Consider the following 25,918-nt stretch of genomic DNA (forward strand, 5'->3'; position numbering starts at 1 on the left):
GGATATTAATTGATACTTCTTAGCGGGTTAAAATTTTGTAGCAAACCAGGACTGCAGGAGTACTAGTCCCACAAGACATGTGGGACACCTTCCATGAATTTGCACGTGAAAGGCAAGGGTCCCAGGTTCAAGTCCCAATGTGAGACACAGTTTTAATCTACCAGTACATTTCAAATCGGCATATATTCCACTGCAGACAGAAAATTAGTTCTGAAAATATGAACTGATACACTTTTGTTCAGTTAGTGTTGTGTGTTTTATTTATTTTGTGTTCCTTAGGTCTAGTTAATGACTCAATCACAAGGAAGTGGAACATGTCAAACAAGGACATGGAACTCATGAGAGGTGGGTGTTTATGAGAGGTCACATATGCATATTTACTGGGGTGTAGCTCAAAGTCGGTGCACCTTATATGGAATAAATTATATTCAATTCTCAGACTTGAAGGACTAACCATCTTGAGTGGCACCCTACATGCCAGTATATGACAGTGATGATTAGTGGGTGAACATGTGAACATCAAACAAGAAATGCTTCATGTATAGCACTTTGAATATTTTTACATAAATTATTAAAGTACTGTTTTTTAAAATCTGTTAGTACATATAGACAGCATTCTTTAATGCTGCAGGCATTTTCCCCAATTAAATTACTTTTAAAATTTTTAATGTTAAGTGACAACATGCAAATATGATTTCAGTATATGGTAATGAACTGATAGTTCCATTAGGACGGATTATTCTTTAATATGACATACCACATATCATACAACTTTTGAATATTAATTAAAAGACAATTTTTAAACTTTGTAAACACAGAATTAGAACCCAGTTGTAATTTATTCTGTTGTTTAACATATTTGAGGATGGGAAACATTACCTGAAACTAGTAATTTTGAAATAAACAGTGAACAACAACAGACAAAAAATAAGCCTATTTTGTAAGAAATAAGTGATTTGTAAAAGATGTGAAGAAATGTTTGTTAACCCCTTGAGCATGTGTTTAATGCAGCATGATTAAAATGGAGGCACAGAAAAACTATGACATGAACACTAGCTACACCAGCTGTTCAAATAAGTACAAAGTAAAATGTGATATTCTGTATTACTTTGCTGTGGAAGAAATATTTCTTTTACTCCTGGAAAAAAGATTTTGTCCGTGTGTGTGTGTGTGTGTGTGTGTGTGTGTGTGTGTGTGTGTGTGTGTGTGTGTGTGCTTTTTTTTTTTTTTTTTTTTCATGCATTGTGAAGAACACTGAGGAATGCAGGTCAGTAGAGATGAGTGATGGACAGATTGCAAGAGCTATAGGGTACTAACTATCCAGTTAAAGATAATATTATTAAAAAGAAAGTTGCTTCTCACCATATAGCGAAGATGGTGAAGCAAAAAGACTGTCACAAATAAAGCTTTCGGCCAGTAAGACCTTCGACAAAAATAGATGACACACACACACACACACACACACACACACACACACACACACACGTATGCAATTCACAAACACGACTGCTGTCTCAGGCAACCGAAACCAGACAGTTAAAGATAAATGTAGAAGTGGGCTAGCTTACTGGCATTGATTTTGGGCACTACAGCCTGACATTCCATGTTGCAAAGACCAAACAGTTTACACTGAAGGCACTGATCTCAAGGCAGAAACAAATATTTCTTCTACTGGCCTCTTTGGCAGGAGCCTGTGCATGACAGCAGATGAAGGACTAGCATCTGATGATCCTCTACCTACAAGGTGTGGTTGGAAACTCTGCTTTACATCTACATCTACATCCATACTCCGCAAGCCACCTGACGGCGTGTGGCAGAGGGTACCCTGAGTACCTCTATCAGTTCTCCTTTCTATTCCAGTATCTTGCCACATTTGTCCCATGTGCCTCTTCTTGTCAGCTTTCCACCACCACCTTACGGTGCAAGCACCAGGAACCTGCTGTTGTCACTGTCAAAGTTATCTTGCTTATCCCGCTCTGGCCCAACAGTATTTCTATCAAGCCACCAAGAAACCCTGTAATTGCACTAACAAGGGTCTACTGGTGTGGGGGCTTAAAATTTCTTATTTTATAGCTTAATCAGTTATAAACAGAATCTCATATTGACCAGTTACTGGAACAGGAATTCAATGAACACCATTCTATTTGCGATCACATTAAGCAAGAGAGACCCGTGCCTCAGCGTGCATGTGTGCGAGTTGTGGTTGCATGAATGGGTGTGTGTGTTCTTTACTTTGGGAAGATTTTGTACCAAAGCTTAAATATTTTAGTAGTTTTTTGTCATAGTGCCTGTCTTCAACTCAATATCCCCTCTACATGTTGGGCAGCAAACTATTATTCCCACATTATTGTTATTTCACCCTGGAATATCCATTGTTTGATGGCTGTAATATGTGATTGTGGATAATTTTGGAAAACAAAGGTCATAAAAAATGCAAGAGGGTCTGAAAATGAATTGTTATGAACCTACTATGAAAACAGATTGCATAAGAGCTCAACTAAATGGATGTATCAAAAAATTTGAGAATAAAATAAATACAAGTTTCCAGCAGGCATGTGGCCTCAGGCAAAAATTAGAGTTGTTAAAATAAGAAGTTAAATGATATACAGATTTTAATAAGCTTCATGAGAAAATGGCATGTGTGATTAAGCATTTTGATGCCAGAGTGCAGCAGTTAGGCGAAAGCATGGCTACCAGTACAGCTAATCTTTTTAATTTGAATAATGAAGCCTTGACTGGAAGGAGTTAAGAGTGAGGTGACTTCCTTGTCATCACCAGGGCTATCCCCTAGGAAGAAAGTTTCTCTGGTGTAAACAAATTGGCCGACAAAAAGTTCAGAGGAACACTGGATAATACTGAGGCAGAAGTGTCTTCCATAAATTACTGTGAATGAAGGCATTTAAAAGGGCTTTAGAGAATTAACAGCAATTATTCTCTGAACTTTTTATCAGACAAGATAGTCTCAATGAGACGTGAAATACTGCAGTTTTTAATGACAAATCCAGCAAAGTTCAACTGGCGTGATGAGTTGTCTTTACTGGATACTTGTGGTTTACATCATCAGTCCCCAGTTTTCAAGCTCAGGGGGTAATGTTCAAGCAGTAATGTTCCTGAGTTCCTGTGCAGAAATCACTCAAATTTACAGTTAATTGATTGCAACTTTTTTAGACAGCAAATGAATGTGACTATTCATTTCAAGACAGAGAAGAAAAGTAAGTAGTATGTGGCAGTGTACCACTCTGACGGATGGGCGCAAATCATTCAAAGCTGCAGGAGAAATCCTTATCCTATCGTCATGCGCACTACGCTGTACCACAATACGACCAGAAAGACATTCTCATCTTATAAAGAAAGGGATCACCTTAGTCAAATATGTATTATACCAAGACATACATGAAATACCTTCAATTATCAGCTGCAAAACTTAAGAATCTGCTTGCTATGTGTGAGAAACAGATGACCATGTGGGAATATCATGAATATTACTGCAGTTTGTTGAGTGACGAAACTAAGTGTATGTGACACTGCCTGAACCAGATATTTAAAACAACTGTGATACAAATTAAAGGTTTTTGTGGATTAAGTCCTCTGATTACAGTTTTATTTACTCAATCTTCGCTTTGCAGTTTCTTTTGTTTATTTTGAAACAATAAAATTGGAATTGGCATCCAACATGTCTCACTTACTTTTAGAACATTACAAAAAATTGGTATGTCTTTGTAATTCCAGATCAACAAATGTGCGCTTACCAATCACTAACCCTGTCCCCACCTCCAAAGTGGCGGGTAGTATGATAATGAATCTTGTTTTCTAACATTTGTAAATTTGGTAACAATAAAAGAGATGCAATCAATTTCTCAAAGTACCATAGTTGATTTTTAAGATTTTGTGAAGTATTCTCTGCTTACATCCTGTTCTTTCCTAACAGTCACTGTCACTGTCATTCTTCTCCTCTTGCTTTACCCTTATCACTTCTGATAATACTAAACGGCTTCAGATGTGCGCTAAGCTAAGCTAATCTATAATGAGGGATTCAATAAGCAATGTAACATTTTTTACTTGACCAATATCAGTTTAAAATGTAGAATTTGTTGTGGGGCCCTGTGGAATATTCCCAATTCAGCCCCTACAGTTTCATGAAACTCTGATAGGTGGCAGTGCTATATTAGCCTTGAAGATGTCATCTGTAATAGAGGTACATTCCAAACAGAGAGCTGTCACCGAGTTAATTTTGACAGAAAACCAGAGCATCACAGATATCCACTTGTAGAATGTCTACAGAGACCTGGCAGTGAACAAAAACCTGGTGAGTTTTTTGGCACAGCATCTGTCATGATTGCAACATGTTTGTGCAATGCTGGCTGCACACAGCTGTGACTCTTGCAATGCTGGAATGCATGAATAATCTCATTCGAGGTGCTTGATGGATCATAATGAAACACCTCTGTGCACGACTGGATGCCTCCGTTGTTTGTCGTCTGCTTCACATCTGCTGTGCAGCGAGCTACGTTACTTTAAGAATTAACTGTATTTTTCTTACTTGTCACTACTTCTTCCATGTGTTTTTGCTTTTAGGAAGATTTAATTTTCGAGTGCTAGTAATAGTGTTACATAGATTTCATGTTTGTTTTGAATACAGTCAGAGAGAGTCCCTTTAGTCATCTGTAGTGCCAGTAGTGCTAGTGTTTGTTCTGAATACAGTCCAGAGGCAGGTAGTGCTTATTTTCATTGTTTTCACCAAGAAGTGTCTAGTAACCACAGTTCAGTCAGCTATCAGCTGCCTTTAGTGAATTAGCAGTCTAGTTAAAAGTTTATTAACTCTCTACAGTAAATTGATTTCTTAGGACGTATAGGATGTGTGACTGCTGTGTACAGACGCAGGAGGAGCTGGCCACTGTTTGTGAACAGCTGAACGTGTTGATGGCCACAGTCAGCCATCTTCATGCTGCTGCCTTGGAGTGTAGCGGGAGTGGGGAGTCTGGTGCGACGCATTGTACACCCCAGGTGTTACATGCTTCAGCGGTCCCTGCTGTCGAGACATCTTTGCGGGTACCGGGCGCGGTTGGGCCACCCTCTTCCAAAGGGGAGTGGCGGGTTCAGCTGCGTTTGTGACGCACGAGGCGGAGGGTCAATGTGGAGGCTGGCCGTGTGGCATCGCCTGTTCTGCCTGTGAGTGGACATGTGGCCGCTCCTTCAGCAAGGTCCGAGCAGAGACACAGGGGGAGGGGTTTATTAGTTATTGGGAGCTCCAACGTTAGGCAGGTGATGGTGCCCCTTAGGGAAATAGCGGAAAGGTCGGGGAAGAAGGCCAGTGTTCACTCTGTCTGCTTGCCGGGGGGTCTCATCCGAGATGTGGAGGAGGCCCTGCCGGCGGCGATAGAGAGCACTGGGTGCACCCGACTGCAAATTATTGCTCATGTCAGCGCCAATGACTCCTGCCGTTTGGGTTCAGAGGTCACCCTCAGCTCATGCAGGCGGTTGGCAGAGTTGGTGAAGGCGGAAAGCCTCACTCGTTGGGTGGAATCTGAGTTAACTATTTGTAGTATTGTTCCCAGAACCAGTCGCGGCCCTCTGGTTTGGAGCCGAGTGGAAGGCTTAAACCAGAGGCTCAGACGATTCTGCAGAGATCTGGGGTGCAAATTTCTCGACCTCCGCTATCGGATAGAGAAATGTAGGGTCCCCCTGAATAGGTCAGGCGTGCACTGCATGCAGGAAGCGGCTACAAGGGTAGTGGAGTACGTGTGGAGTGCACATGTGGGTTTTTTATGTTAGAGAATTCCCTCCTTAGGCCGAAAATGACGCCTCCTGAGATGTGACAAGGTAGTAGTAGGCAAAACACATCAGGGAATAACAATATTAATGTCGTAATAGTAAACTGCACGAGAGTCTATAGAAAGGTCCCAGAACTGCTCTCATTAACAAACAATCACAATGCCCACATAGTACTAGGGATAGAAAATTGTCTGAAACCAGATGTAAATAGTAATGACATTCTAAACTCAGATTGGAATGTATACCGCAGAGACAGGCTGTACAGTGAGGGGGGAGGCATGTTTATAGCAATAAAAAGTGCAATAGTATCAAAGGAAATTGACGGAGATCCGAAATGTGAAATAATTGGGTGAAGGTCACAGTTAAAGCATGCTCAAATATGGTAACTGGATGTGTTAGGCCCCCTGGCCCAGCAATGTTGTGGCAGAGCACCTGAAGGAAAATTTGGAAAATATTTCGAGTAGATTTCCCCACCATGTTATAGTTCTGGGTGGAGATTTTAATTTGCCGGATATAGACTGGGAGACTCAAACATTCATAACAGGTGGCAGGGACAAAGAATCCAGTGAAATTATTTTAAGTGCATTATCTGAAAACTACCTTGAGCAGTTAAACAGAGAACCGACTTGTTAGTGATAACGTATTAGACCTTCTGGTGACAAACAGACCCAAACTATTTGAAACAGTTAACGCAGAACATGGAATCAGTGATAATAAAGCGGTTACTGACTGATGATTTTAGCCATAAATAGAAATATTAAAAAAGGTAGGAAGAATTTTCTGTTTAGCGAAAGTGACAAAAAGCAGATTTCAGAGTACTTGACAGCTCAACACAAAAATTTTGTTCAAGTACAGATAGTGTTGAGGATCAGTGGACAAAGTTCAAAAACATAGTACAATATGCATTAGATGAGTACGTGCCAAGCAAGATCATAAGAGATGGAAGAGAGCCACTGTGGTACAACAACCGAGTTAGAAAACTGCTGTGGAAGCAAAGGTAACTTCACAGCAAACATAAATATAGCCAAAACCTTGCAGACAAACAAAAATTATGCAAAGCAAAATGTAGTGTGATGAGGGCTACGCGAGAGGCGTTCAATGAATTCGGAAGTAAACTAAATACTGACTTGGCAGAAAATCCTAAGAAATTTTTGTCTTATGTCAAAGTGATAGGTGGATCAAAACAAAATGTCCAGACACTCTGGGACCAAAATGGTACTGAAACAAAGGATGAACAGACTAAAGGCCGAAATACTAAATGTCTTTTTCAAAAGCTGTTTCACAGAGGAAGACTGCACTGTAGTTCCTTCTCTAGATTGTCGCAGAGATGATAAAATGGTACATATCGAAACAGACGACAGAGGGATAGAGAAACAATTAAAATTGCTCAAAAGAGGAAAGGTTGCTGGACCTGATGGGATACCAGTTCGAAGTAAGAGTGATTTCAGGTGTGCCGCAGGGGAGTGTTGTAGGACTGTTGCTATTCACAATACACATAAATGACCTTGTGGATAACATCGAAAGTTCACTGAGGCTTCTTGCGGATGATGCTGTGGTATATTGAGAGGTTGTAACAATGGAAAACTGTACTGAAATGCAGGAGGATCTGCAGTGAATTGACGCATGGTGCAGGGAGTGGCAAATGAATTTCAATGTAGACAAGTGTATTGTGCTGCGAATACATAGAAAGAAAGATCCCTTATCATTTAGCTACAATATAGCAGGTCAGCAACTGGAGCAGTTAATTCCATAAATTATCTGGGAGTAGGCATTAGGAGTGATTTAAAATGGAATGATCATATGAAGTTCATCGTTGGTAAAGCAGATGCCAGACAGATTCATTGGAAGAATCCTAAGGAAATGCAATCCGAAAACAAAGGATGTACATTACAGTACATTTGTTCGCCCACTGCTTAAATATTGCTCACCAGTGTGGGATCCGTACCAGATAGGGTTCATAGAAGAGATAGAGAAGATGCAACAGAGAGAAGCGTGATTCGTTACAAGATCATTTAGTAATCGCGAAAGCATTACGGAGATGATGGATGAACTCCAGTGGAAGACTCTGCAGGAAAGACACTCAGTAGCTCGGTACAGGCTTTTGTTGAAGTTTCGAGAACATACCTTCACCGAGGAGCCAAGCAGTATATTGCTCCCTCCTACGTATATCTTGCGAAGACACCATGAGGATAAAATCAGAGAGATTAGAGCCCACACAGAGGCATACCGACAATCTTTCTTTCCATGAACAATATGAGACTGGAATAGAACCGATAGAGGTACGCAAGGTACCCTCCGCCACACACAGTCAGGTGGCTTGCGGAGTATGGATGTAGATGTAGATCATCAAAGATGATGAAACATGGGTTCATAACATCAAATCAGAAACAAAAGGGTAACTGATGCAGCTGCACCACACCACCTCTACTCTGATGAAAATGCACAAAGCTGCATCCTCATCTGATAAAATCATGGGAAGTCTACTGGGAATCTGAAGGGTTTTTTCTGTTTGATGTGCTCCCTCATTGTGCGACAGTCAAATCTGAAGAGTATTGTGCCACCCTCTGGAAACAAAAAACGCCTCCAGTGTGTTCTGTTGCCACACAAATGCAAATGAACTTCTCCTCCTCCATGACTACCCAAGGCTTCACGTAAGTCTACACAACTGAGAGGAGCTCACAAAATTTCAATTGACTCTTCTTGTTTATCCACACTACAGCCTGGATCTCCCTCCTACCAAGTTCCGTCTGTTTAGACCAATGAATGATGCACTCTGTAGGATGAAGTATGTAGGTGATGGGAAGGTTATTGATGCAACAAGATGTTGGCTCCAACATCGACCAACAGAGTAACGCCATGCAGGCATACAAATACAAGCCCTCCCATTAAGGCGGCATAGGGCCATTACATTGAATGGAGGTCATGTTGAAAAATAGAGTTTTGTAGCCAAAAGAGTGAAGAATAATATGACGTATTGGAATCCTGAATAAAACCAACCTACTTTCAGAAAAAAAGTTATTGCATTAATTACTGAATGTCCCTCATACATTATTCCAAATGCCCTTTACTGTTATGATTACTATTATTTTTACTGCCTTTATCTCAAAGTTGATATTCATTGTTTTGGCATGTACATTTACTTCTACATACATACTCCACAAGTAGTGCAGAGTGGAGGGAAAAAATGACTGTCTATATGCCTTCGTACAAGCCCTGATCTCTCTCATCTTACCTTCATGGCCTTACACAGAATGTATGTTGGCAGCAGTAGAATCATTCTGCAGTCAGCCTCAAAGGCCAGTTCTCTAAATTTTCTCAATAGTGTTCCTTGAAAAAACATCACCTTCACTCCAATGATTCGCATTTACGCTCCTGAAGCATTTCGACAATACTAGCTTGTTGTTTGACACTATTGGTAACACATCTAGCAGCCTGCCTCCAAACTGCTTCAACATATTCCTTTAATCTGATCTGGTGTGGATCCCAAATACTTAAACAGTAGTAACAATGGGTCACACTAGTGTCCTATATGCAGTCTCCTTTACAGATGAGCCACACTTTCCTAAAATTCTTCCAACAAATTGAAATCAACCATTTGCCTTCCCTACTACAGTCCTTATATGCTCATTTCATTTCATATTGCTTTGCAGCATTATGCCCAGATATTTAACCGACATGACCATGTCAAGCAGCACACGACTAACACTATATTCTAACATTATGGCTCTGTTTATCTTACTCATCTGCATTAATGTACATTTTTCTACATTTAGAGCCCATTACCATCCATCACACCAACTAGAAATTTTGTCCAAGTCATCTTGTACCCACCTATAGTCACTTAATCTTGTACCCACCTATAGTCACTTACAGATGACATCTTCCCATACACCACAGTATCATCAGCAAACAGTCAAGGACTACTTCTTATCCTATCTGCCAAATCATTTACATATATACAAAACAACAAGTCCTATCACAATTTGTGTGGCACCGTGTCCAATGCTTTACGGAAATCTAGGTATATGAAATCTGCCTGTTGCCCTTCATCCATGATTCGCAGGATCTCAATTGAGAAAAGGGCAAGGTGAGTTTTGCACAAAGGATGCTTTCTAAAATTGTGCTGATTTGTGGAGTCAAGCTTTTCCTGCTGTAGAGAATTTACAGTACTGTATTAGAAATGAGAATATGTTCAAGGTTTCTGCAACAAAGTGATATTAAAGATATTGGTCTACAATTTTGTGAGTCCATTCTTTTACCCTTCTTATACACAGGAGTCACCTGTACTTTTTCCAATCACTTGGGATTTTGCAATAGGAGAGATGCGATAAATATTAGCTAAGTAATGGGCCAATGCTGTAGAGTACTCTTAGTAAAACTGAACGGGGATTCCATCCTGACCTCGTGACTTATTTGTTTTCAATTCTTTCAGTTGTTTCTCTACATCAGTGATGCTTATTTCTATGTCCTCACAACAGGAGACTGTGCAATGATCAAACAATGGTATAAGTGATTTCTTAAGTTTGGAATTCAAAATGTCGGCTTTACTTCTGTACATTCTACTCCACACCAGACAGATCAATGAATGACTGGATACAAGATACAGACCCTCTTAGTGATTTTACATAGGACCAGAATTTCCTTGGGGTTTCAGCAAGATCTTTGGCTAAGATATAATGGTGGTAGTAGTTGTAAGCTTTGTGCATCATTTTCTTTACAGATGCACTCATTTCTATTAACTTTTTCCTGTTGTTATTTGCATGTTCTCTTTTGAACCAGGACTGACACAACTTTGGCTTCCTCAGCATTTTTCGAATTTTGTTGTTAAACCACAGTGGGACTGTTCCATCCTTAATAAACTTTCTTGGTAAGTACTTCTCCAGAGTATGATTTACAATCTGTTTAATCTTTGCCCATAATTTCTCTGTGACCATTGTACTGGAACTAAATGATGTCAATTCAGTGTCCAAGTGGGATGCTAGCAAATGTCTATCGGCTCTTTCTAGCAGAAAGACTCTCCTCGCCTTCCTGATTCATTTATTAACTTTAGTAATCAAAGTTGCTTTGATGACATCATCTTCATTAATCCCTGTCTCTATACTGTATCTGTCATTCAGATCAGGGCTGTTTGTAGCTACAAAGTCTAAAATACTTCTATTCAATGTTGGCTGTTGACCTAGCTGCTCAAAAACAGTGTCTCATGTGGCAGATCAGTTTCTCTACTGTTACACAACAATGCAGCAGCCCACAGACAGCTGACTATATCCAACAGTGTTCATGAACTGTGAATAATTCCCCCTGCATCCACACACAGTATGCACACTCCCTATCCAACCTACTGGAATTCAAATGAGGAAAAAAAAGGGCTGTTGTCTACCAAAGGGCTGCTGTACAACATTCAAACTACCTGACTGTGACACTGCTAGTGGCGTAAATCTACACTAGTAAAACGAGAAAACAAAAACTAACCCTTCAGTCTTTTAGAAGCTGAAGGCAATACTAATAATCAATGTCACAATATGAAGAGCACTACTATTTCAAAACTAGTTCACTGAACTCGACCACAACAGCACACAAAATGAGATATAATGAAAAATTGTAAATAACTGTATTTCAAATGTGTCCCTCAGCACTGACATAAAAAAAACAAAAAACAAAAATGAACTTCTTAAAGCTCAGCATAAAATTATGGCTGCCACTTGAGAAAAACTGAGAAAATAATTATATTACAGCAAAGTTCTCTTCACAGGGCTCAAGTGGTGCATCATTTGAAAACAAATGTCCTGAAGAGATGAAACAGTTAGAGACGCAAAAAGCTTTAGGAAACATGAAGTAGAAAGTATTATGAAACAATGTGGTGAAGCACACCATAACAATGCTGTAACAGAAGTATAATCAGGTACAGTGATGTTTTCAAGGAGTTCATAGAAATTTATTCAAGAAATAACATATTGCAGACATCAGTGCATAAACATTCTTACATTACGTACATCAAAAACAGTTCAAAAAGCGGTGCCAAATAACAAGTTACTTTGGTTCTGCTGCTGAAAAGTATTTAGTCTTCTGTCAAAGTGTGCTGAAGCATACAGGCAAATATTTGTACTTTCTTGGAAGTATACCTGTACAAAAAATAAGAAAGACAACCAGTCACTTAAAGCGGATTGATGTGTGACACACAGAAACATGTCGCAGAAAACTTTTTTCTGTTATGTGTTTCAGTGCTCCGTCCATTGGTCTGCTATAGGTAAGTGGTTGCCTCTCCCTTATTTTATGTATTTTTACATCACAAATTTCCATTATGTTTTGTTGGAAGTACCCTACACAGATACAGGATTAAATGTGTTCAGTCATAGTTTAGGCTAATGCATATAAACAGGACGAAACATATGCAAAGAGGTCTCAAATAATTGGACCAATAATTCTGAAAGAAACAGAGTATGACCATATAACTGACACTATGACAGGACCATGTGGAAAAGCATATGTGACTAGTATCATCTTGACTAAGCATAACTGACTCCGCTAAAAACTTGTCCTGGCAGCTTTAAAGGCCCTAACAATAAAATAATAGTAGGAAGGGGAGGATGACTGACCATGCAAGCAGCAACTAGAAGAACTATAGATTACATTACAATAGAAAAGGCAAAACGTCTTTCAAAATAATAGTGAATGCTTTCTGTTACAACTGTCTTCAACAACTTATATGTTAACAGACAAACAGAAGAATTTTGGTCCTGCAGGCAACACATAATGCAGACTTTGTCAATGAAAAAACAAAAAACAAAAACAGGAATCAATGAACATTTTGATAATACTCCCCAACAAAAAAGGACAAATGGGAATTATATGTACAGCACAATGGATAAAATGTTCCTCCTAACCCATCTGTAAGATAAAACAAGAGCATGAAGATCAAATCTGAAATGAATGGACACAGTTTAAATGTATGATCTACACACTGTAGTGCTTTGAGAATTTCAGGGTAAATTCTAGAACCACTCGGCTTTCCACCGTTTCAAACACCCGATATTTTTGAGGTGAGTGGGAGAAATGAATACGCTCTACTATGCATCACCTATTTGTACGTGCAGGTAAAAAAAAAAACGATGGTACCGGCAGCTGAACGGCAGCAGACAAGTACCTGCTGTACAGTCCACAGAGGCTCCATGTACAGGTTGAGAAGAACAAGGAAACTTTATGTAGTATTCTGTGCCCTTTAGTGTGTCTGTTGATTGTAAAAAGACTAATGAACAATTGAATATAGATTTCTATGTTCATTTAGGTGTTGGACTCATTTGAGACTAGAGAGTTTTGAACTGCTATGAATGAAGCAAGACACATGTATGCTATTTGAATATGTGTAAATGAGTCTAATGTTAAAGGAATAAGTTAGCTTGGAGAAGTTATTGTCTGAAAGTTGAAAAGATATAATGATTGAACTGAAAAGTGTTTTATGAGTACCAAAACTATTTCAAGGATGGAGAAGTATTTTAATAAATTTCTTTAACCAGCTATGGTCTTCGGAGAAGAAGCTTTTGGGAAGATCGACATAGGTGATTACACAGAGAAGAGGATCGGCTACACACAACATGCAAATTAACTGAACTGAGAGACATGTGTGCCTTGCAACCCAATAACACACTGTCTCTTGTCATCCGAAAACAGAACACCTGTTAACTCTGCATCCTAGAAGATGATAAAAGGTTTCAGGTTTCATAATTATGGCTGAAAATACTCAGAAAACAGAAATCATAACAATCTTTATTAAATACTTAAAGAAAATGAACTGACACAACAAGAATTAAGTGTCTTCTGTCTCGGCAAGAAGAGTAGAATGTAAAACATTTTGTGAAGTTTTACAACCACAAGCTATGAAAATATCTTTAATTTAATTATAGAAAATTCTGGTCTCTGTGCAATTACTTTTCAAGTCAAAAATTTCCATCTGGCCATTATATTAGCCTAGTTCCAAAACAGAGGACTATGGAAGATAACGAAGTCTTAAACTTTTAAAAATTCCATCAAACAGGAAAATTATCCTATCCTAACACTGTTGCACAAATTCACAAATGAGTTACACTGAAAAAAAGAAGAGCTCTGATTTTGGAATGGAATAGAAACAAGTGAAAACGAACAAAACATCAGACAATGACAGTATTTATTAAGTTTTACAGTAAGTATGCCATGGTAGTAGACTCTTTCTTACATTTACTGAGGACTTCTCTTGCAATCCAAAGAGGCATAAAAGGGCTACTAATGTTCTTCAAATTTTACACACATCATACAGAACAAGCAGAACACACACTGATTATTGGTTGATAACACCGTTGTCTATTGGTAACAGTGCAGCAACCTCAAAGAAATAAGGAAAAACTTCCACTTTGTAATGTGAATGGCACCTAATGTCAGAGGATGTGCATGAACACATGGAAAAGCTTTTAGTATTCAGTGAAAATTATTTTGCAATATCACTTCAGTATCACAAAACTAAATCAAGATCTTTTTTTTCTCTCGTAACAATGCTAATACATTATTCAATGAGCAATGAAGGTCAACCTTAGCAGAAAGTGACCTCAAGTTTGCAATTATCCTCTGAAATAAGATATCCAAATTTAATTTGAAAAAACAGAAAAAAATGCCAACAGGAACTCCCAACCCCTGGTGGATGATTAAGTTGCATCATCTAAATACAGTACAATAAAGTAATGTGGACCCCTGAAAAATTACCTAAAAACAATTATTCACTGTCTGGTGTCCATGAAAAAAAAGTTATCACAAAACTGGTCAGTACCATTATTTATCCCACTGAAATATCTCTTGTTAAACTTATTACAACTGATGGTTACATTACTGGTATGGTAGTTCACAAATGCACTGAAGCATGTTTTGACTTGTCCACCTACAGCTTCATTTCGTATAACTTTCATGGTAATCTGTAAGTATACAATACTAGCAATTTGAAGTTTTTCCCCTACAATTAAAAAGCCCCTTTATGTTAAAAGCAAAGAAGTAGACTTTCTGGATTTTTTTTGTATATTGTAGATTAAAAATTATATTTAACTTTCACAGAGTGAGACTTATATTTGGAGTTAGATATTTTCAAAACCAGCATACAAAATACAAAAAGTGTAAGTTAAATTGCTTCATAATATTGCTGGCCTTCAAAAGATATGCACAACTCAATGTTTTAATATATTTTTCAGCTCCATGTCACACAAATTGTGTGACAACTGGTTTTGGCTACACAGCAACCCATCATCCAATCAGAGGCTGAAAAATATAATATTTTGATAATATTATGAAAATGATATATTGTTCTCACCACATAGTGGAGACGTTGAGTCCGTGCGCACACACACACAAAGAGAGAGACCACTGTATCTAGCTGCTGGGGCCAGACAAGATTATCACTGTTTTTCCCTAACACAGTATGCTTAGTCCATGTTACATGCAATTGTTAAGATCCACTATTTATGGAGGCCCTGATTAACAAATGCCTTATAAATGACAGCTAACACTTACCCCATGTGTTACCACATTTGCAATATGCTCTATGGGTGCTGGCCTGTATGGTTTATGGTGGGTAGGCTTCTCATTCATCCAGTGTACACTGCAACAATTGAATGAAGAATACTTTAAGAAATGCAGCATTGAACTGTAATCAATAATGTTGGCAACATTAAATTGTTGCACTTGGTGTCATAGATTTCTTACCTTGCAGAGACAAAAGTAAATTTCAGAAAAAAGTGGTTTAGTGGATTAATGAGAGACGATTCGTAAAACATCAAGAATAACTTGGAACAAACTGACATAAGGAAAAGAAAAGACATAGATGAAAGAGCCACATATTGATACACTATTTTAAGAGATTTCAGGAACCACAAAAAGTGACCAAGGAGAAGCAATATTAGAAGGATTAAATGAAAGGAATAGGCAATAAAATAATGAAAAAGGTGGAAGTCAACTGAGTTAATGAGTATATAGATATGTTTAAATTGGTTCAATGATTAAGCCATTAACTTTACACATAAACTTAAATAACATCTGGTTGACAATTTCTTTTACATCACAAGACAATTTCAGAATGTTTTAACAATATGTGTGTGTAGGGGGCAAGTGGGGAGGGGGGGGGGGGGCTGTGTCAAGTGAGGAGGGTGAGAGACTGAATGTGGTTAAGTTGTCATGATGTGGCACTTCACATCAAGTTTTGAAATGTCTGCAACTTCCAAACTCGTCATACAATGGGTAGTGTATGGCAGCTTTGGTCTCATTAAATGCGCACACCCTGTAGTTCTTATTGAAAGTGTCAATGTAAGCTAGGTCTTCAGCATTCAGCTCAAAATCAAAAACATTGAAATTCTCCTTAATTCTTTTCTCGTGAACAGATTTTGGTATTGGAACTGTGCCAATGTGACTCAAGTATCTCAAAAGGACTTTCCATATTTTTCAGTAAGCTCCTTGATCTTTGGATTCTGAACGAGTGGCACCTCGCCCTCTGGCATTCTCATGGAAGGGTTTGCAAGCGGAATATATGCTGTAATAACAATGTCTCTTTCCTTGCAAAACTGAATTAATTTCTTCTGGTTGAGGTAGGCATGACATTCAACCTGACTGGCTTGATCTTTGCAACTTCTAGTAATCTAGTTAGCTGTTTGCTGCTGAAATTGGATACACCAATACTCTTCATAAGACCACGGTGAACATATTCCTCCATTTGTTTCCAAGTATCCAGATAGTCAACATCTGTTGTAATAATTGAAGTGTCTTCTACTTTGAGAAAGAAGTCATCTCCCTCCTTGAAAGTGAAAGGCCAATGCACGTGATACAGATCCAGATAATCCAGTTTAAGATCTGCAAGAGTCTTTTTACAAGCTGACACTACCAACCCTGACCGATGTTGTGTGTTCCACAGCTTGCTGTGCCATCATCCAACTTTGCTTTCAAGGCAGCACTAACTTCTGGTTTGTTTTGATACACAGCAGCCCCGCCAGTGTGCCTGATTTGCAAATTAAACATTTTACTTTAAAGAGTAAAACATTTTATAATTATATGTAACTGATGCATGATATTGGTTTGTTTCGATCGTTGTTGTAATACAATGTTCCATGTGTTAAATTTACAATCAAATATTATTTTGAAATAAAGTTGTGCTATTGTGTTTTTCTTTCTTTTTTTAAACCATTTGTATGGCAGTTGGTGTGATAACTGGTGTTAATTGGAAATGTTGTAAATATAGGTTGATTGTCATTCACAGTCTTTTACAAGAGCCTGTCAACTATTTTTGTGGTCAGCCAGAAAGTGATGGAGAACACACTGACCACAGTTCCCACTCTGCAAGTCCACATTCTTGTCCAGCCCACTGAAAGAAATGTTTTTATTCTCTATTTGTTCAGTGGGATCATGACTACGATTATAAATGAAGATTTCGAGTTCTAATTGATACATATATTTAGTAAATTTTCACACACACACACACACACACACACACACACACACACACACAACACGAAATATTCATTATGATCATACTGACAGTAAATATCTCTATCCTAAATAGTGCAATAAACAGTTCAGAGGCGACATCTAAGGTAAGTTCCTACCAAATTGTCTTTCGCCCTGACTACAGATAATGAAAATAAATGCTTGCTACAAAAGTGGGAAATAATAGTCACCACTTGCCACAGGGATTTGTAAATATCATGGGCAGCACACTAACAGTAACTTTACTGGAAATCTAAGAGATCCAGTACAGTGTACAGTCCTCGTGAGTTCACTATCTATTATTATGGAAAATGAACATTTTTTCACAGCCTGCCTCTGACATCATCTGAGGCAGGGTGCACTCTGGCGATGCAGATCTTACAGTGGCTGAGTGTAAAGTGAAGCCTCGCCTTGGCTCTCTCTGCATATTTAATTTCTCACCCACGGGAGAATGTCTATTGTGAACGTTGTTGTCTTCATATGTTTCCTTCTAACTAATGGGAATAAAGATTAGCATGTTGGGCATGCTCTTAACTTTTTGTTATGGCTCTAACTGTGTATGAATGTGTTGTATAATGTAATTTGTATTTATTTCAGGAGCGATTTGGGCTTCTTGAATTTTTTTGGTAGACTGGGGTAGTTCCCTAGGTTTTTTATGAGGGGGTTTTCCGATTTGTTTGCGACTTGATAGAAAGCGGTCGTGAGTTCTTGGAACCTTTGTATTAGTGTCTTCATTCTGGCGGCTTCCTGGGTGTCGGCTGTCTGAAATCTATAGGAGACGTGTAGTGCCCGTCATAGTGCCCTGTTTTGTGTTCTTTGCAGCTGTGCGATGTGTGTTTTGGCTGCATATCCCCACACAGGACAGGCATACTCAAAAACTGGTCTGACTAAACTGCAAAAGAGCCTCACTCCTATGGTCGCTGCGATGCTGCTGCTGCTATTTAACAGCGGGTACAACTCATTCATCCTAGCACTCGCTTTTCTTCTGAGGTCATATCTGTATGTTCTTCACATCAGGAGTTGGTCTAATGTGACTCCCAGGTATTTAGCTGTTGCTCTCCATGGGATGTCACGTCTGTGAAGACTAAGTGGTATGTTTTCTCGGCGATGAAGTTCAAGGGACCATTTGCCTTTCCTCTGTGAGATCATCGTTGCTTTGCTTGTGTTTTTCACTGTTGACTGATATTCTCCATTTATTGGCCCAAGTCTCTGTTTTGCTGAGGAGGTTTTGCAGTCTGTGTGTGACTACTTTTCTGTTTGTGCTGGTGACAAAAAAGGCCGTGTCATCAGCATACTGAGCTGTGTGGGTTTGCGGGACAATCAGTGTGTCAACTGTGTACAAGTTGTACAACACAGAGCCTAGCACTGATCCCTGTGGGACTCCAGCTCGTATGCCTGGTGTGGTGGACTTTGCAAAGTCTACATTGGCACAGAAGATGCAACTGGCTAGGTAATGGCACAGTAACTTAACAACTTGGCCGGGGAACCCCAAAGAGTATAATTTGTACAATAGTCCAGTGTGCCACACACTGTCAAAGGCCTTGGCTATGTCAAGCAGCACTAGGCCACAATATACTTTCCGGTTTAAGGCTTCTGTGGTGGCCTCAATCACTCTCGTGATTTGTTGTGGTGCTGAGTGTTTGTTGCGAAATCTGAATTAAAACAAGGGGAGCATTTCTTCACTGCATATGTAGCATTCAATATGAACTAACAGGATGCACTCATGAAGTTTACTGAGGGTGGGAACCAAACTTATGGGGTGGTGGTGCTGGGGAAAGAGGGGATCTCTTCCAGGGTTAGCAATCGCGATCACTTCCGCATGTTTCCACTGATTAGGGAATTTTTGTGTTCAGGTGATCTCGTTGAATACTTCCGTCAGTTTCTCTATCACTGGCTTGGGCAGGTGCTTTAGCAGTTCATTTGTGAGGAGTTTGTGACCTGGGGCTTTCCTAGTGGGCAGCGTTTTGATGGCTTTGGCTACCTCCTCAGTTGAGAAGGCAGGATGTTGTCATTGATGTCATCTTCTGCTGCAAGAAATGCAGCTAGCTGTTCATGGACCATTCTCTTGTGTTCTTGATCCTGCACCTGTGCTGGGGTAACTGTTTCTCGGAAATATCGGCAAGTGTATTGGCTATATCTTGGGCATTGAACACTAGTCCTTTCTCACCGTGCAGAGGCGGCATCCTTGCGCATCTTTTATTGAACTGCTTGGAGGCTTGGCAGAGGCTGTTATCCTGCACTTTGAGGGCTTTGAGGCGGATTGACCATTGCTGGTTTCTGTGCTGAGTGAGTGACACTTTAAGCTCTCTTTGAAGATGGTTGAGTAGCCTCCTTGTTACCAGATTTCATGTTATTTTCCATTCCTTCACAGTCCTGTTTCTGTGCTTGATTTGGGCAAGCAGCTGGGGTGGCAGTCGCTGGATGGGAGGTGGCACTGGAGTGGGGTCGGATGGTCCACTCTTTGCTGCTTGCAGGATCGCATTGGTGAAACTTCTCAGCATTTGTTTGATGTCGTCTAAAGGGAGTGGGGTGTTTGTGAAGTCTGCTGTTGCACTTTCTTTGAATTGTTCCCAAATGGTACGTCTGTGCGTGAGTAATTGCTGAGTGGGCGGTAGTCACCTGCCTATGTCGATTTCAAAGATTACAGGATTGTGGTCGGATGACATTCTGTTCAGTGAACTCACAGCCACAAAACCTGCAAGACCTTTCGTAACAGCTATATCGAGGAAGTCCGCCCTGTTGCTGTTTGGTGTGGGCTCCTCTGGGCTCCACACATGTAGTTGGTGGTTGCGCGCAATGCTTTTCAGTTTGCCGGCCTGCTCTGTTGGTGTTGTTGTAATCCTCTAGCGTCTTCAGTGTGATTTTGATTTTGTTGCCCTCTGGCTGACTTCACTTGGAAGTGGTCTTTGCCCACAATGTTAGCAATTAAGTTGTTTAAATGTTTGTAAGTTTCAGGGAACGTCACAACTATTGGTGGCAGTTTGGTGTTTTTTGCCTGTTGGTTGATGGTGGGCTGGGGTTGGGGCTGTTGTGTAGTGTTTTACCCATCTTCCAGCAGCGAGAATCTGTTCTCGCTGGTGGTCGGGCCGGCTGGCAGCAGCAGCGGGGCGCGGGGCCTTGACGTGCACTATCTTCCACATGAGCTGGAATTCCCCACTGCCGGTCCACTCCTGCTCTGTCTTTGGTCTTTGAGGGCTTGTTCCGGTTCTGTTGTGTTGGCTGGTTCTGGGCTGTTTGAGGAGACTGTGTTCTGGTGATGTGTGTGTGTGTGTGTGTGTTTCTGTAATTTCGTTATTTTGCAAGTTGCTGCTTGGGCTAGAATCTGGTTTTGGAGTTTCTCTACAGGGGCCTGGTTGGTTACTGGGGCCTACTTCAGGGTGGGTGGAGTGTTTCTCCTGCATGCTCTACGGAGAGAACAAGGGGAACAGGAGGAGTAGGAGGGGAGGGGGGGGGGGCATTTCAGCCCCCTGCTGCCCTTGGTCTTGAGCTCTGGTGACTCTGCATGCTTTTTGGTCGTGACTACTTTGTCTGCGAGGGGGTTTCAGTAACATCTTACATTTGCCCTTCCTTTTTTACACTTGTTCTTGCCGCACTTTCTCCCTACGCCTCTCTGTGCATAGGACCCTTGCCATCTGTTTCCTTTCCTCGGTCAGTCCTAGGTGGGTGAGAATGTTCTCGATCATGGGGTTGCTCAAGATCGAGCCTAGCACCTGAATGTCCCTGTGTTAGATTATGAACCCTGTCCCTCCGGATCTGGACACCTCTAGTCTCACTGTATCTTCCATGCTCGAACGGGAAAAGGAGGAAAAGTCAATAGCTGCCAAAGAGTGTCGGTCACCTTCGTTGACACCGTTATTCATATCCGGTGCCGAACCGACCCTAACGTCTACCAAGTGCGGGTATCTGGCCAGTGACCAGGCCCTGGCATGTAAATGCCCTACACCTCGGAGGAGCAGCTGAAGTATCTGCAGCAGTGATGAAGTACTCGGGTCAGCCGGCAAAGCAGCTGGCAGCAAAGAGAAGACGCGCACCAAACCGCGCCAACCCACAGCTCGCAACACGCAATGACAATTTTGCACCCAAGCCACTGATAAATCAGTCACCTGTGCCACAATCTTCTTGAAACTCCCCTTCTGATTTAATAAAATCAGGAGCTCGGAAGCCTTAGTGCCGAACTGCCTGGCTTGATGTGCACAGACAATCAGCGACTAGTCCCGCAAGTGGTTTCCTATGGTTGAGTAGCAACAAAGAGGGAGAGTACTAGCACAGCCCAGCACAGGCATCTGCACTCTCCAGAAGATACTCAGCGAATGCCTTGTCTTGCCTCTCGGGCTCTATTTATATATGTGGTGCATCAGATGGATAAGGCAACACCTGCGGTCATCCACCTTATGCACTCGGCAGCAGTCTCTAAATGGCCACTTTCTCATAAACACAATATTTAATAACAATGTTAAGAATTAGTTTAGAATCTTCATAATTTTTGCATGCATGTAGGTAAGTTGTTTGAAATCACAGAAAAAGTTTCAGCTCACTTGCATAAAACCTTTGCCTTCTAGAATTTTTAGAATGGAACTCACAGTAGATAATTACCGCTGAACTATAACTTTAAGAGACCTTGTATTGGTTGTTGTTAACATCACGGTCCTAAAACTTGATACAGCTCTATTATTTAATAAGTTTTATCATGAGCTATAACCAAAACTTTCTAGCATTAGTATAAAAGACACTTAATCTACTACAAATAAGGACATTTTAGTTCCAATTTTAGTTTTCATTAAATTACTTGAAAACTATTAGAGGTAGCTAAATGGGGCCATGTAGTTATTATTTTTGTGTTGAATTGAAGCATCATACAAATTTTCACATTTATAAGTCCTATATTTAGCACCTTCCATTATTCTTAAAAATGCGGATTCTGACCACAATTTTTGTTTAATCACGTTGAGAATTGCACCAGTTAATTTTGATATACATCTGAACATTATGACCAATTTCTGGCTTTCTAACTTTATTATGTAGTGCCACTTCTTGTTTCTTAAGACGGTGGATTTAGGTAAAATATTGACCTATACAATCTGAGACCTAACATTTGAAACATTATTACTCTAGAGTATATGTTGACTAAGTTTGAAAAAGCAACTTTAACTTTTAATTTTATTATTAATTATGGTGCAATACTTGTACACTACACACAGGCACTTTATGGTGATTGGCGCTATTAGCAGTGAACTGGAGTAAGTCCCAGCACACTCGGCCACCTCTGTATCTCTCAAACAATACAGCTCTTGTTTTACCACAAGAGCAACAAAAATTATAAGGTTTTTGATGCATTAGAAGTTAAGCAGATGTGGAAAGATATTCAGAGCAATCAGACAAGAATTACATCAAGGTCTAGGTAGAAAACTGTGGTTTCACAGATGCTGGATCAAGAGATACTAACACTGATAGGATATTCTACACAGGTACAACTTATTCTTACGCAGTGCAAACAAATATCATGACATTCATCCAGTCAGAGACAAACTTGTCCTCCTGCAACTGATGCAGATTTTTATGCCTTACCAAAGTGACAAATTAAGTAATTTACCTGTAAACTTATACTAATGATCTGAACGTGAAGACACTGAAAGATTATGGTACTCAATGGCAGTCAATAAGCTGGAAGCTATCACATACCATATTCCACAATGACGCACTTTTGTCTTCAAAAATTGCCTCAAAAACTCCGTGTGTCTTATACTCAATATTAATATGAAAATGTCCAGGTGCTCAATTTAAAATTCCCACCAATCTTAAAAATGGCCATATATTCGATGCCACAGGAAAAATATCTCTATTTGGAAACATTAGATTCAATTGGCAGCACCAGCGCACCGATGCAACAAATGTGACAATTCCTCCCTCAGCCCCCTGTCATCATAAATCCAGAACATACCACAGACTACAGTCCCAATGAACTTGAACTGAAAGTGATTTTTGTTATCAGCAACTGTACAATGTTTTTGTTAGCAGCTAATTTCATAATGACAAAAATAAACGGTATTCATATGATGTGGGCTGTAAATTGAAAGTACTAGCAAATGTAGAAGAACATGGGAACAGAGTAGCTGAGCAGCATTTCAGCCCTTCACCAACGAAAAAAACCATTCACAATTTGCAGACTAGTACAGAAGAACTGAAAAAAGTGAGGAAGACTAAATGTGCAAATAGAGGAATGAATGCAAAACGGCCAAAACTAGAAGATGATGTATTAACACCATCAAAATAGCCCTGGAATTAATACAGAAATGATTCAAATACATGCTCATAAGCTGGTGTTTCCATGTAACTAGACAGACTTTAAGGGTGGAGTTGGTTCTACATCTACATACATACTCCGAAAGCCACCAAATGGTACATGGTGGAGGGTATCCTGTACCCCAACTGGTCATTTCCTTTCCTGTTCCACTCACAGACAGAGCGAGGGAGAAACAACTGTCTATTGCCTCCATACCCTATCTTTAAAACCATATGTGAAATATATGTTGCGACAGTAGGATTATTCTGTAGTCAGCTTCAAACGCTGATTTTCTAAGCTTTCTTAGCAGTGTTCTTTGATATGAATGTCTTCTTCCCTCCAGGAATTCCCACTTATTATACTACAGCATATCCATAAGACATGCATGCTGATCGAACCCAATGGTAGCAACTCTACCAGCCCATCTTTGAAATGCTTCTATGCTTCCTTTAATCTGACCTGGTGCAGATCCGAAACACTCAAGCAGTACTCAAAAATAGGTCACATTAGCATTCCTATATATGGTCTCCTTCACAAATGAACTACACTTTCCTAAAATTTTCCCAATAAACTGCAGTTGACCATTCGTCTTCCCTACCACAATCCTCATGTGCTCATTCTATTTCATATCACTTCACAACATTATGCCCAGATATTTAAACTACTACTAATACTGTATTTGAACACAACAGATTTGTTTTTCCTACTCATCCACATTAACTTACATTTTTATACATTAACGGCCAAATGCCATTCATCACACCAACTAGAAATTTTGTCTGGGTCATCTTGTATCAACCTACAGTCACTTATCTTCGACATCTTCCTGTACACTACAGCATCATCAGTGAGCAACCACAGATTGCTGCACACACTGTCTGCCAGATCATTTATGTACATAGAAAATAGCAAGTCATAATACACTTCCCTTGGGCACTCCTGATGTTACCCCTGTCTCCGATGAATGCTTGCCATCGAGGACAATATACTGGGCTCTATTACTTATGAAGTCTTTGAGACAGTCAAAAACCAAAATATCTCAGAAAATGCCACAAGAATATGACAAAAAATATTACCTTTCCATCATTTTATTATTCAACATTGAAAGAAAAGTGCCAATGTAGTTAACTTAATCCAGTGATCATTTTAAAGTGCAAAACAGTACCAAAATGTTCTGAAATACTGCCAGATGTTGCTGTTAATGTACGTGACAAGGGTTGGATGGACAGGGCTGGTATGAAACTATGGATTAACAATACCAAAATCTTCTAAAATACTGCCACGTGTTGTTGTTAACATATGTGCCAAGGGTTGGATGAACGAGGTTAGTGCAAAATTAAGGATTAACAGAGTGCGGAAGAGAAGGAAAGGTGTTTTATTGAAGAAGAGTTCTCTTCTTGTACTAGATCCATTTAGTAGTCATTCAAAAAATTCTGTGAAAAAGAAATGGAGACAGGGAAACACAGAGATCACTGTTAATCCAGGATGACTTACTTCACAATTGTAACCTCTTGATGTCTTTATGAATAAACCTTTTTAAAGTGTATATGAGAGAGGAATGCAACAAATGGAAGACACCCGACATGAATTCAGACCAAAGGGAACTTTAAAACAACTTATAATCAAATAAGCGCATCAGTTGATAAAACAGCCATGCTCTAGAGTGAGAGAAGACATTACTGTCAAATCTTCCAAGAAGTGCGGCATAAGTCATGCTCTTGATGGCAGTGAAGACCATGTTATACATGAAAAGGATAAATGTGATGATGAAGAGGATGAGGAAGAAGAAGAAGAAGCAAGTTCAGATGGTGATTTTCAGGGATTTTAAAGGTCAGTTTGGTTGTATAAACCTAGAATTTTTTTAGTATGGCTTTGTAATCTAATAATAAAAATGGTAAACACGTTATTTTTTAAAAAATTGCTTACAAATTAAGATGTGTTATACAGTCCGCGCAAGAGTCTGACAGTCCGCGCAAGAGTCTGACAGTCCGCGCAAGAGTCTGACAGTCCGCGCAAGAGTCTGACAGTCCGCGCAAGAGTCTGACAGTCCGCACTTGTGCAGAGTAGCAAGGATGTGGTGTTGTCAAGTGGTGTCGTAGGCTTTCATTAGGTCAAAAGAGATGGCAATAAGGTGTTGAAGATAGAAAAAGGCCATTCAGATGGCAGACTACAGATATACCAAGTTGTTAGTGGTGAAGCAACCTTGATGAAACTGCTCTGGGATGGAATCAGAAGGCACAAACACTCAAAGATCCAACAGAACCGCCGTTTCACCATATGTTCGAGCAGCTTGCACAGAACATTGGTAAGGCTGATAGGATGACAGCTACCCACATCTAGCAGGTTCTTACCATGCTTTAGCACTGGAATGATGATACTTTGCCG

At 39.8% G+C, this 25,918-nt stretch overlaps 1 protein-coding gene across 3 annotated transcripts in view; it reads right to left on the reverse strand.

The window, feature by feature from the left end:
• Nucleotides 1–25,918, reverse strand: part of LOC126335397 (monocyte to macrophage differentiation factor 2) — a 159,011-nt gene that overhangs the window by 78,471 nt on the left and 54,622 nt on the right. For all 3 annotated transcript variants that reach the window (XM_049998640.1, XM_049998639.1, XM_049998638.1), the window contains one exon: nucleotides 15,295–15,382. In XM_049998640.1, coding sequence (XP_049854597.1) covers nucleotides 15,295–15,372 — 78 coding nt within the window. In that variant the 5' untranslated portion in view covers nucleotides 15,373–15,382. The remainder of the gene's footprint in view (nucleotides 1–15,294; nucleotides 15,383–25,918) is intronic.

Source organism: Schistocerca gregaria, chromosome 2, assembly GCF_023897955.1.
Source record: "Schistocerca gregaria isolate iqSchGreg1 chromosome 2, iqSchGreg1.2, whole genome shotgun sequence".
NCBI classification, from domain to species: Eukaryota; Metazoa; Arthropoda; class Insecta; order Orthoptera; family Acrididae; genus Schistocerca; species Schistocerca gregaria.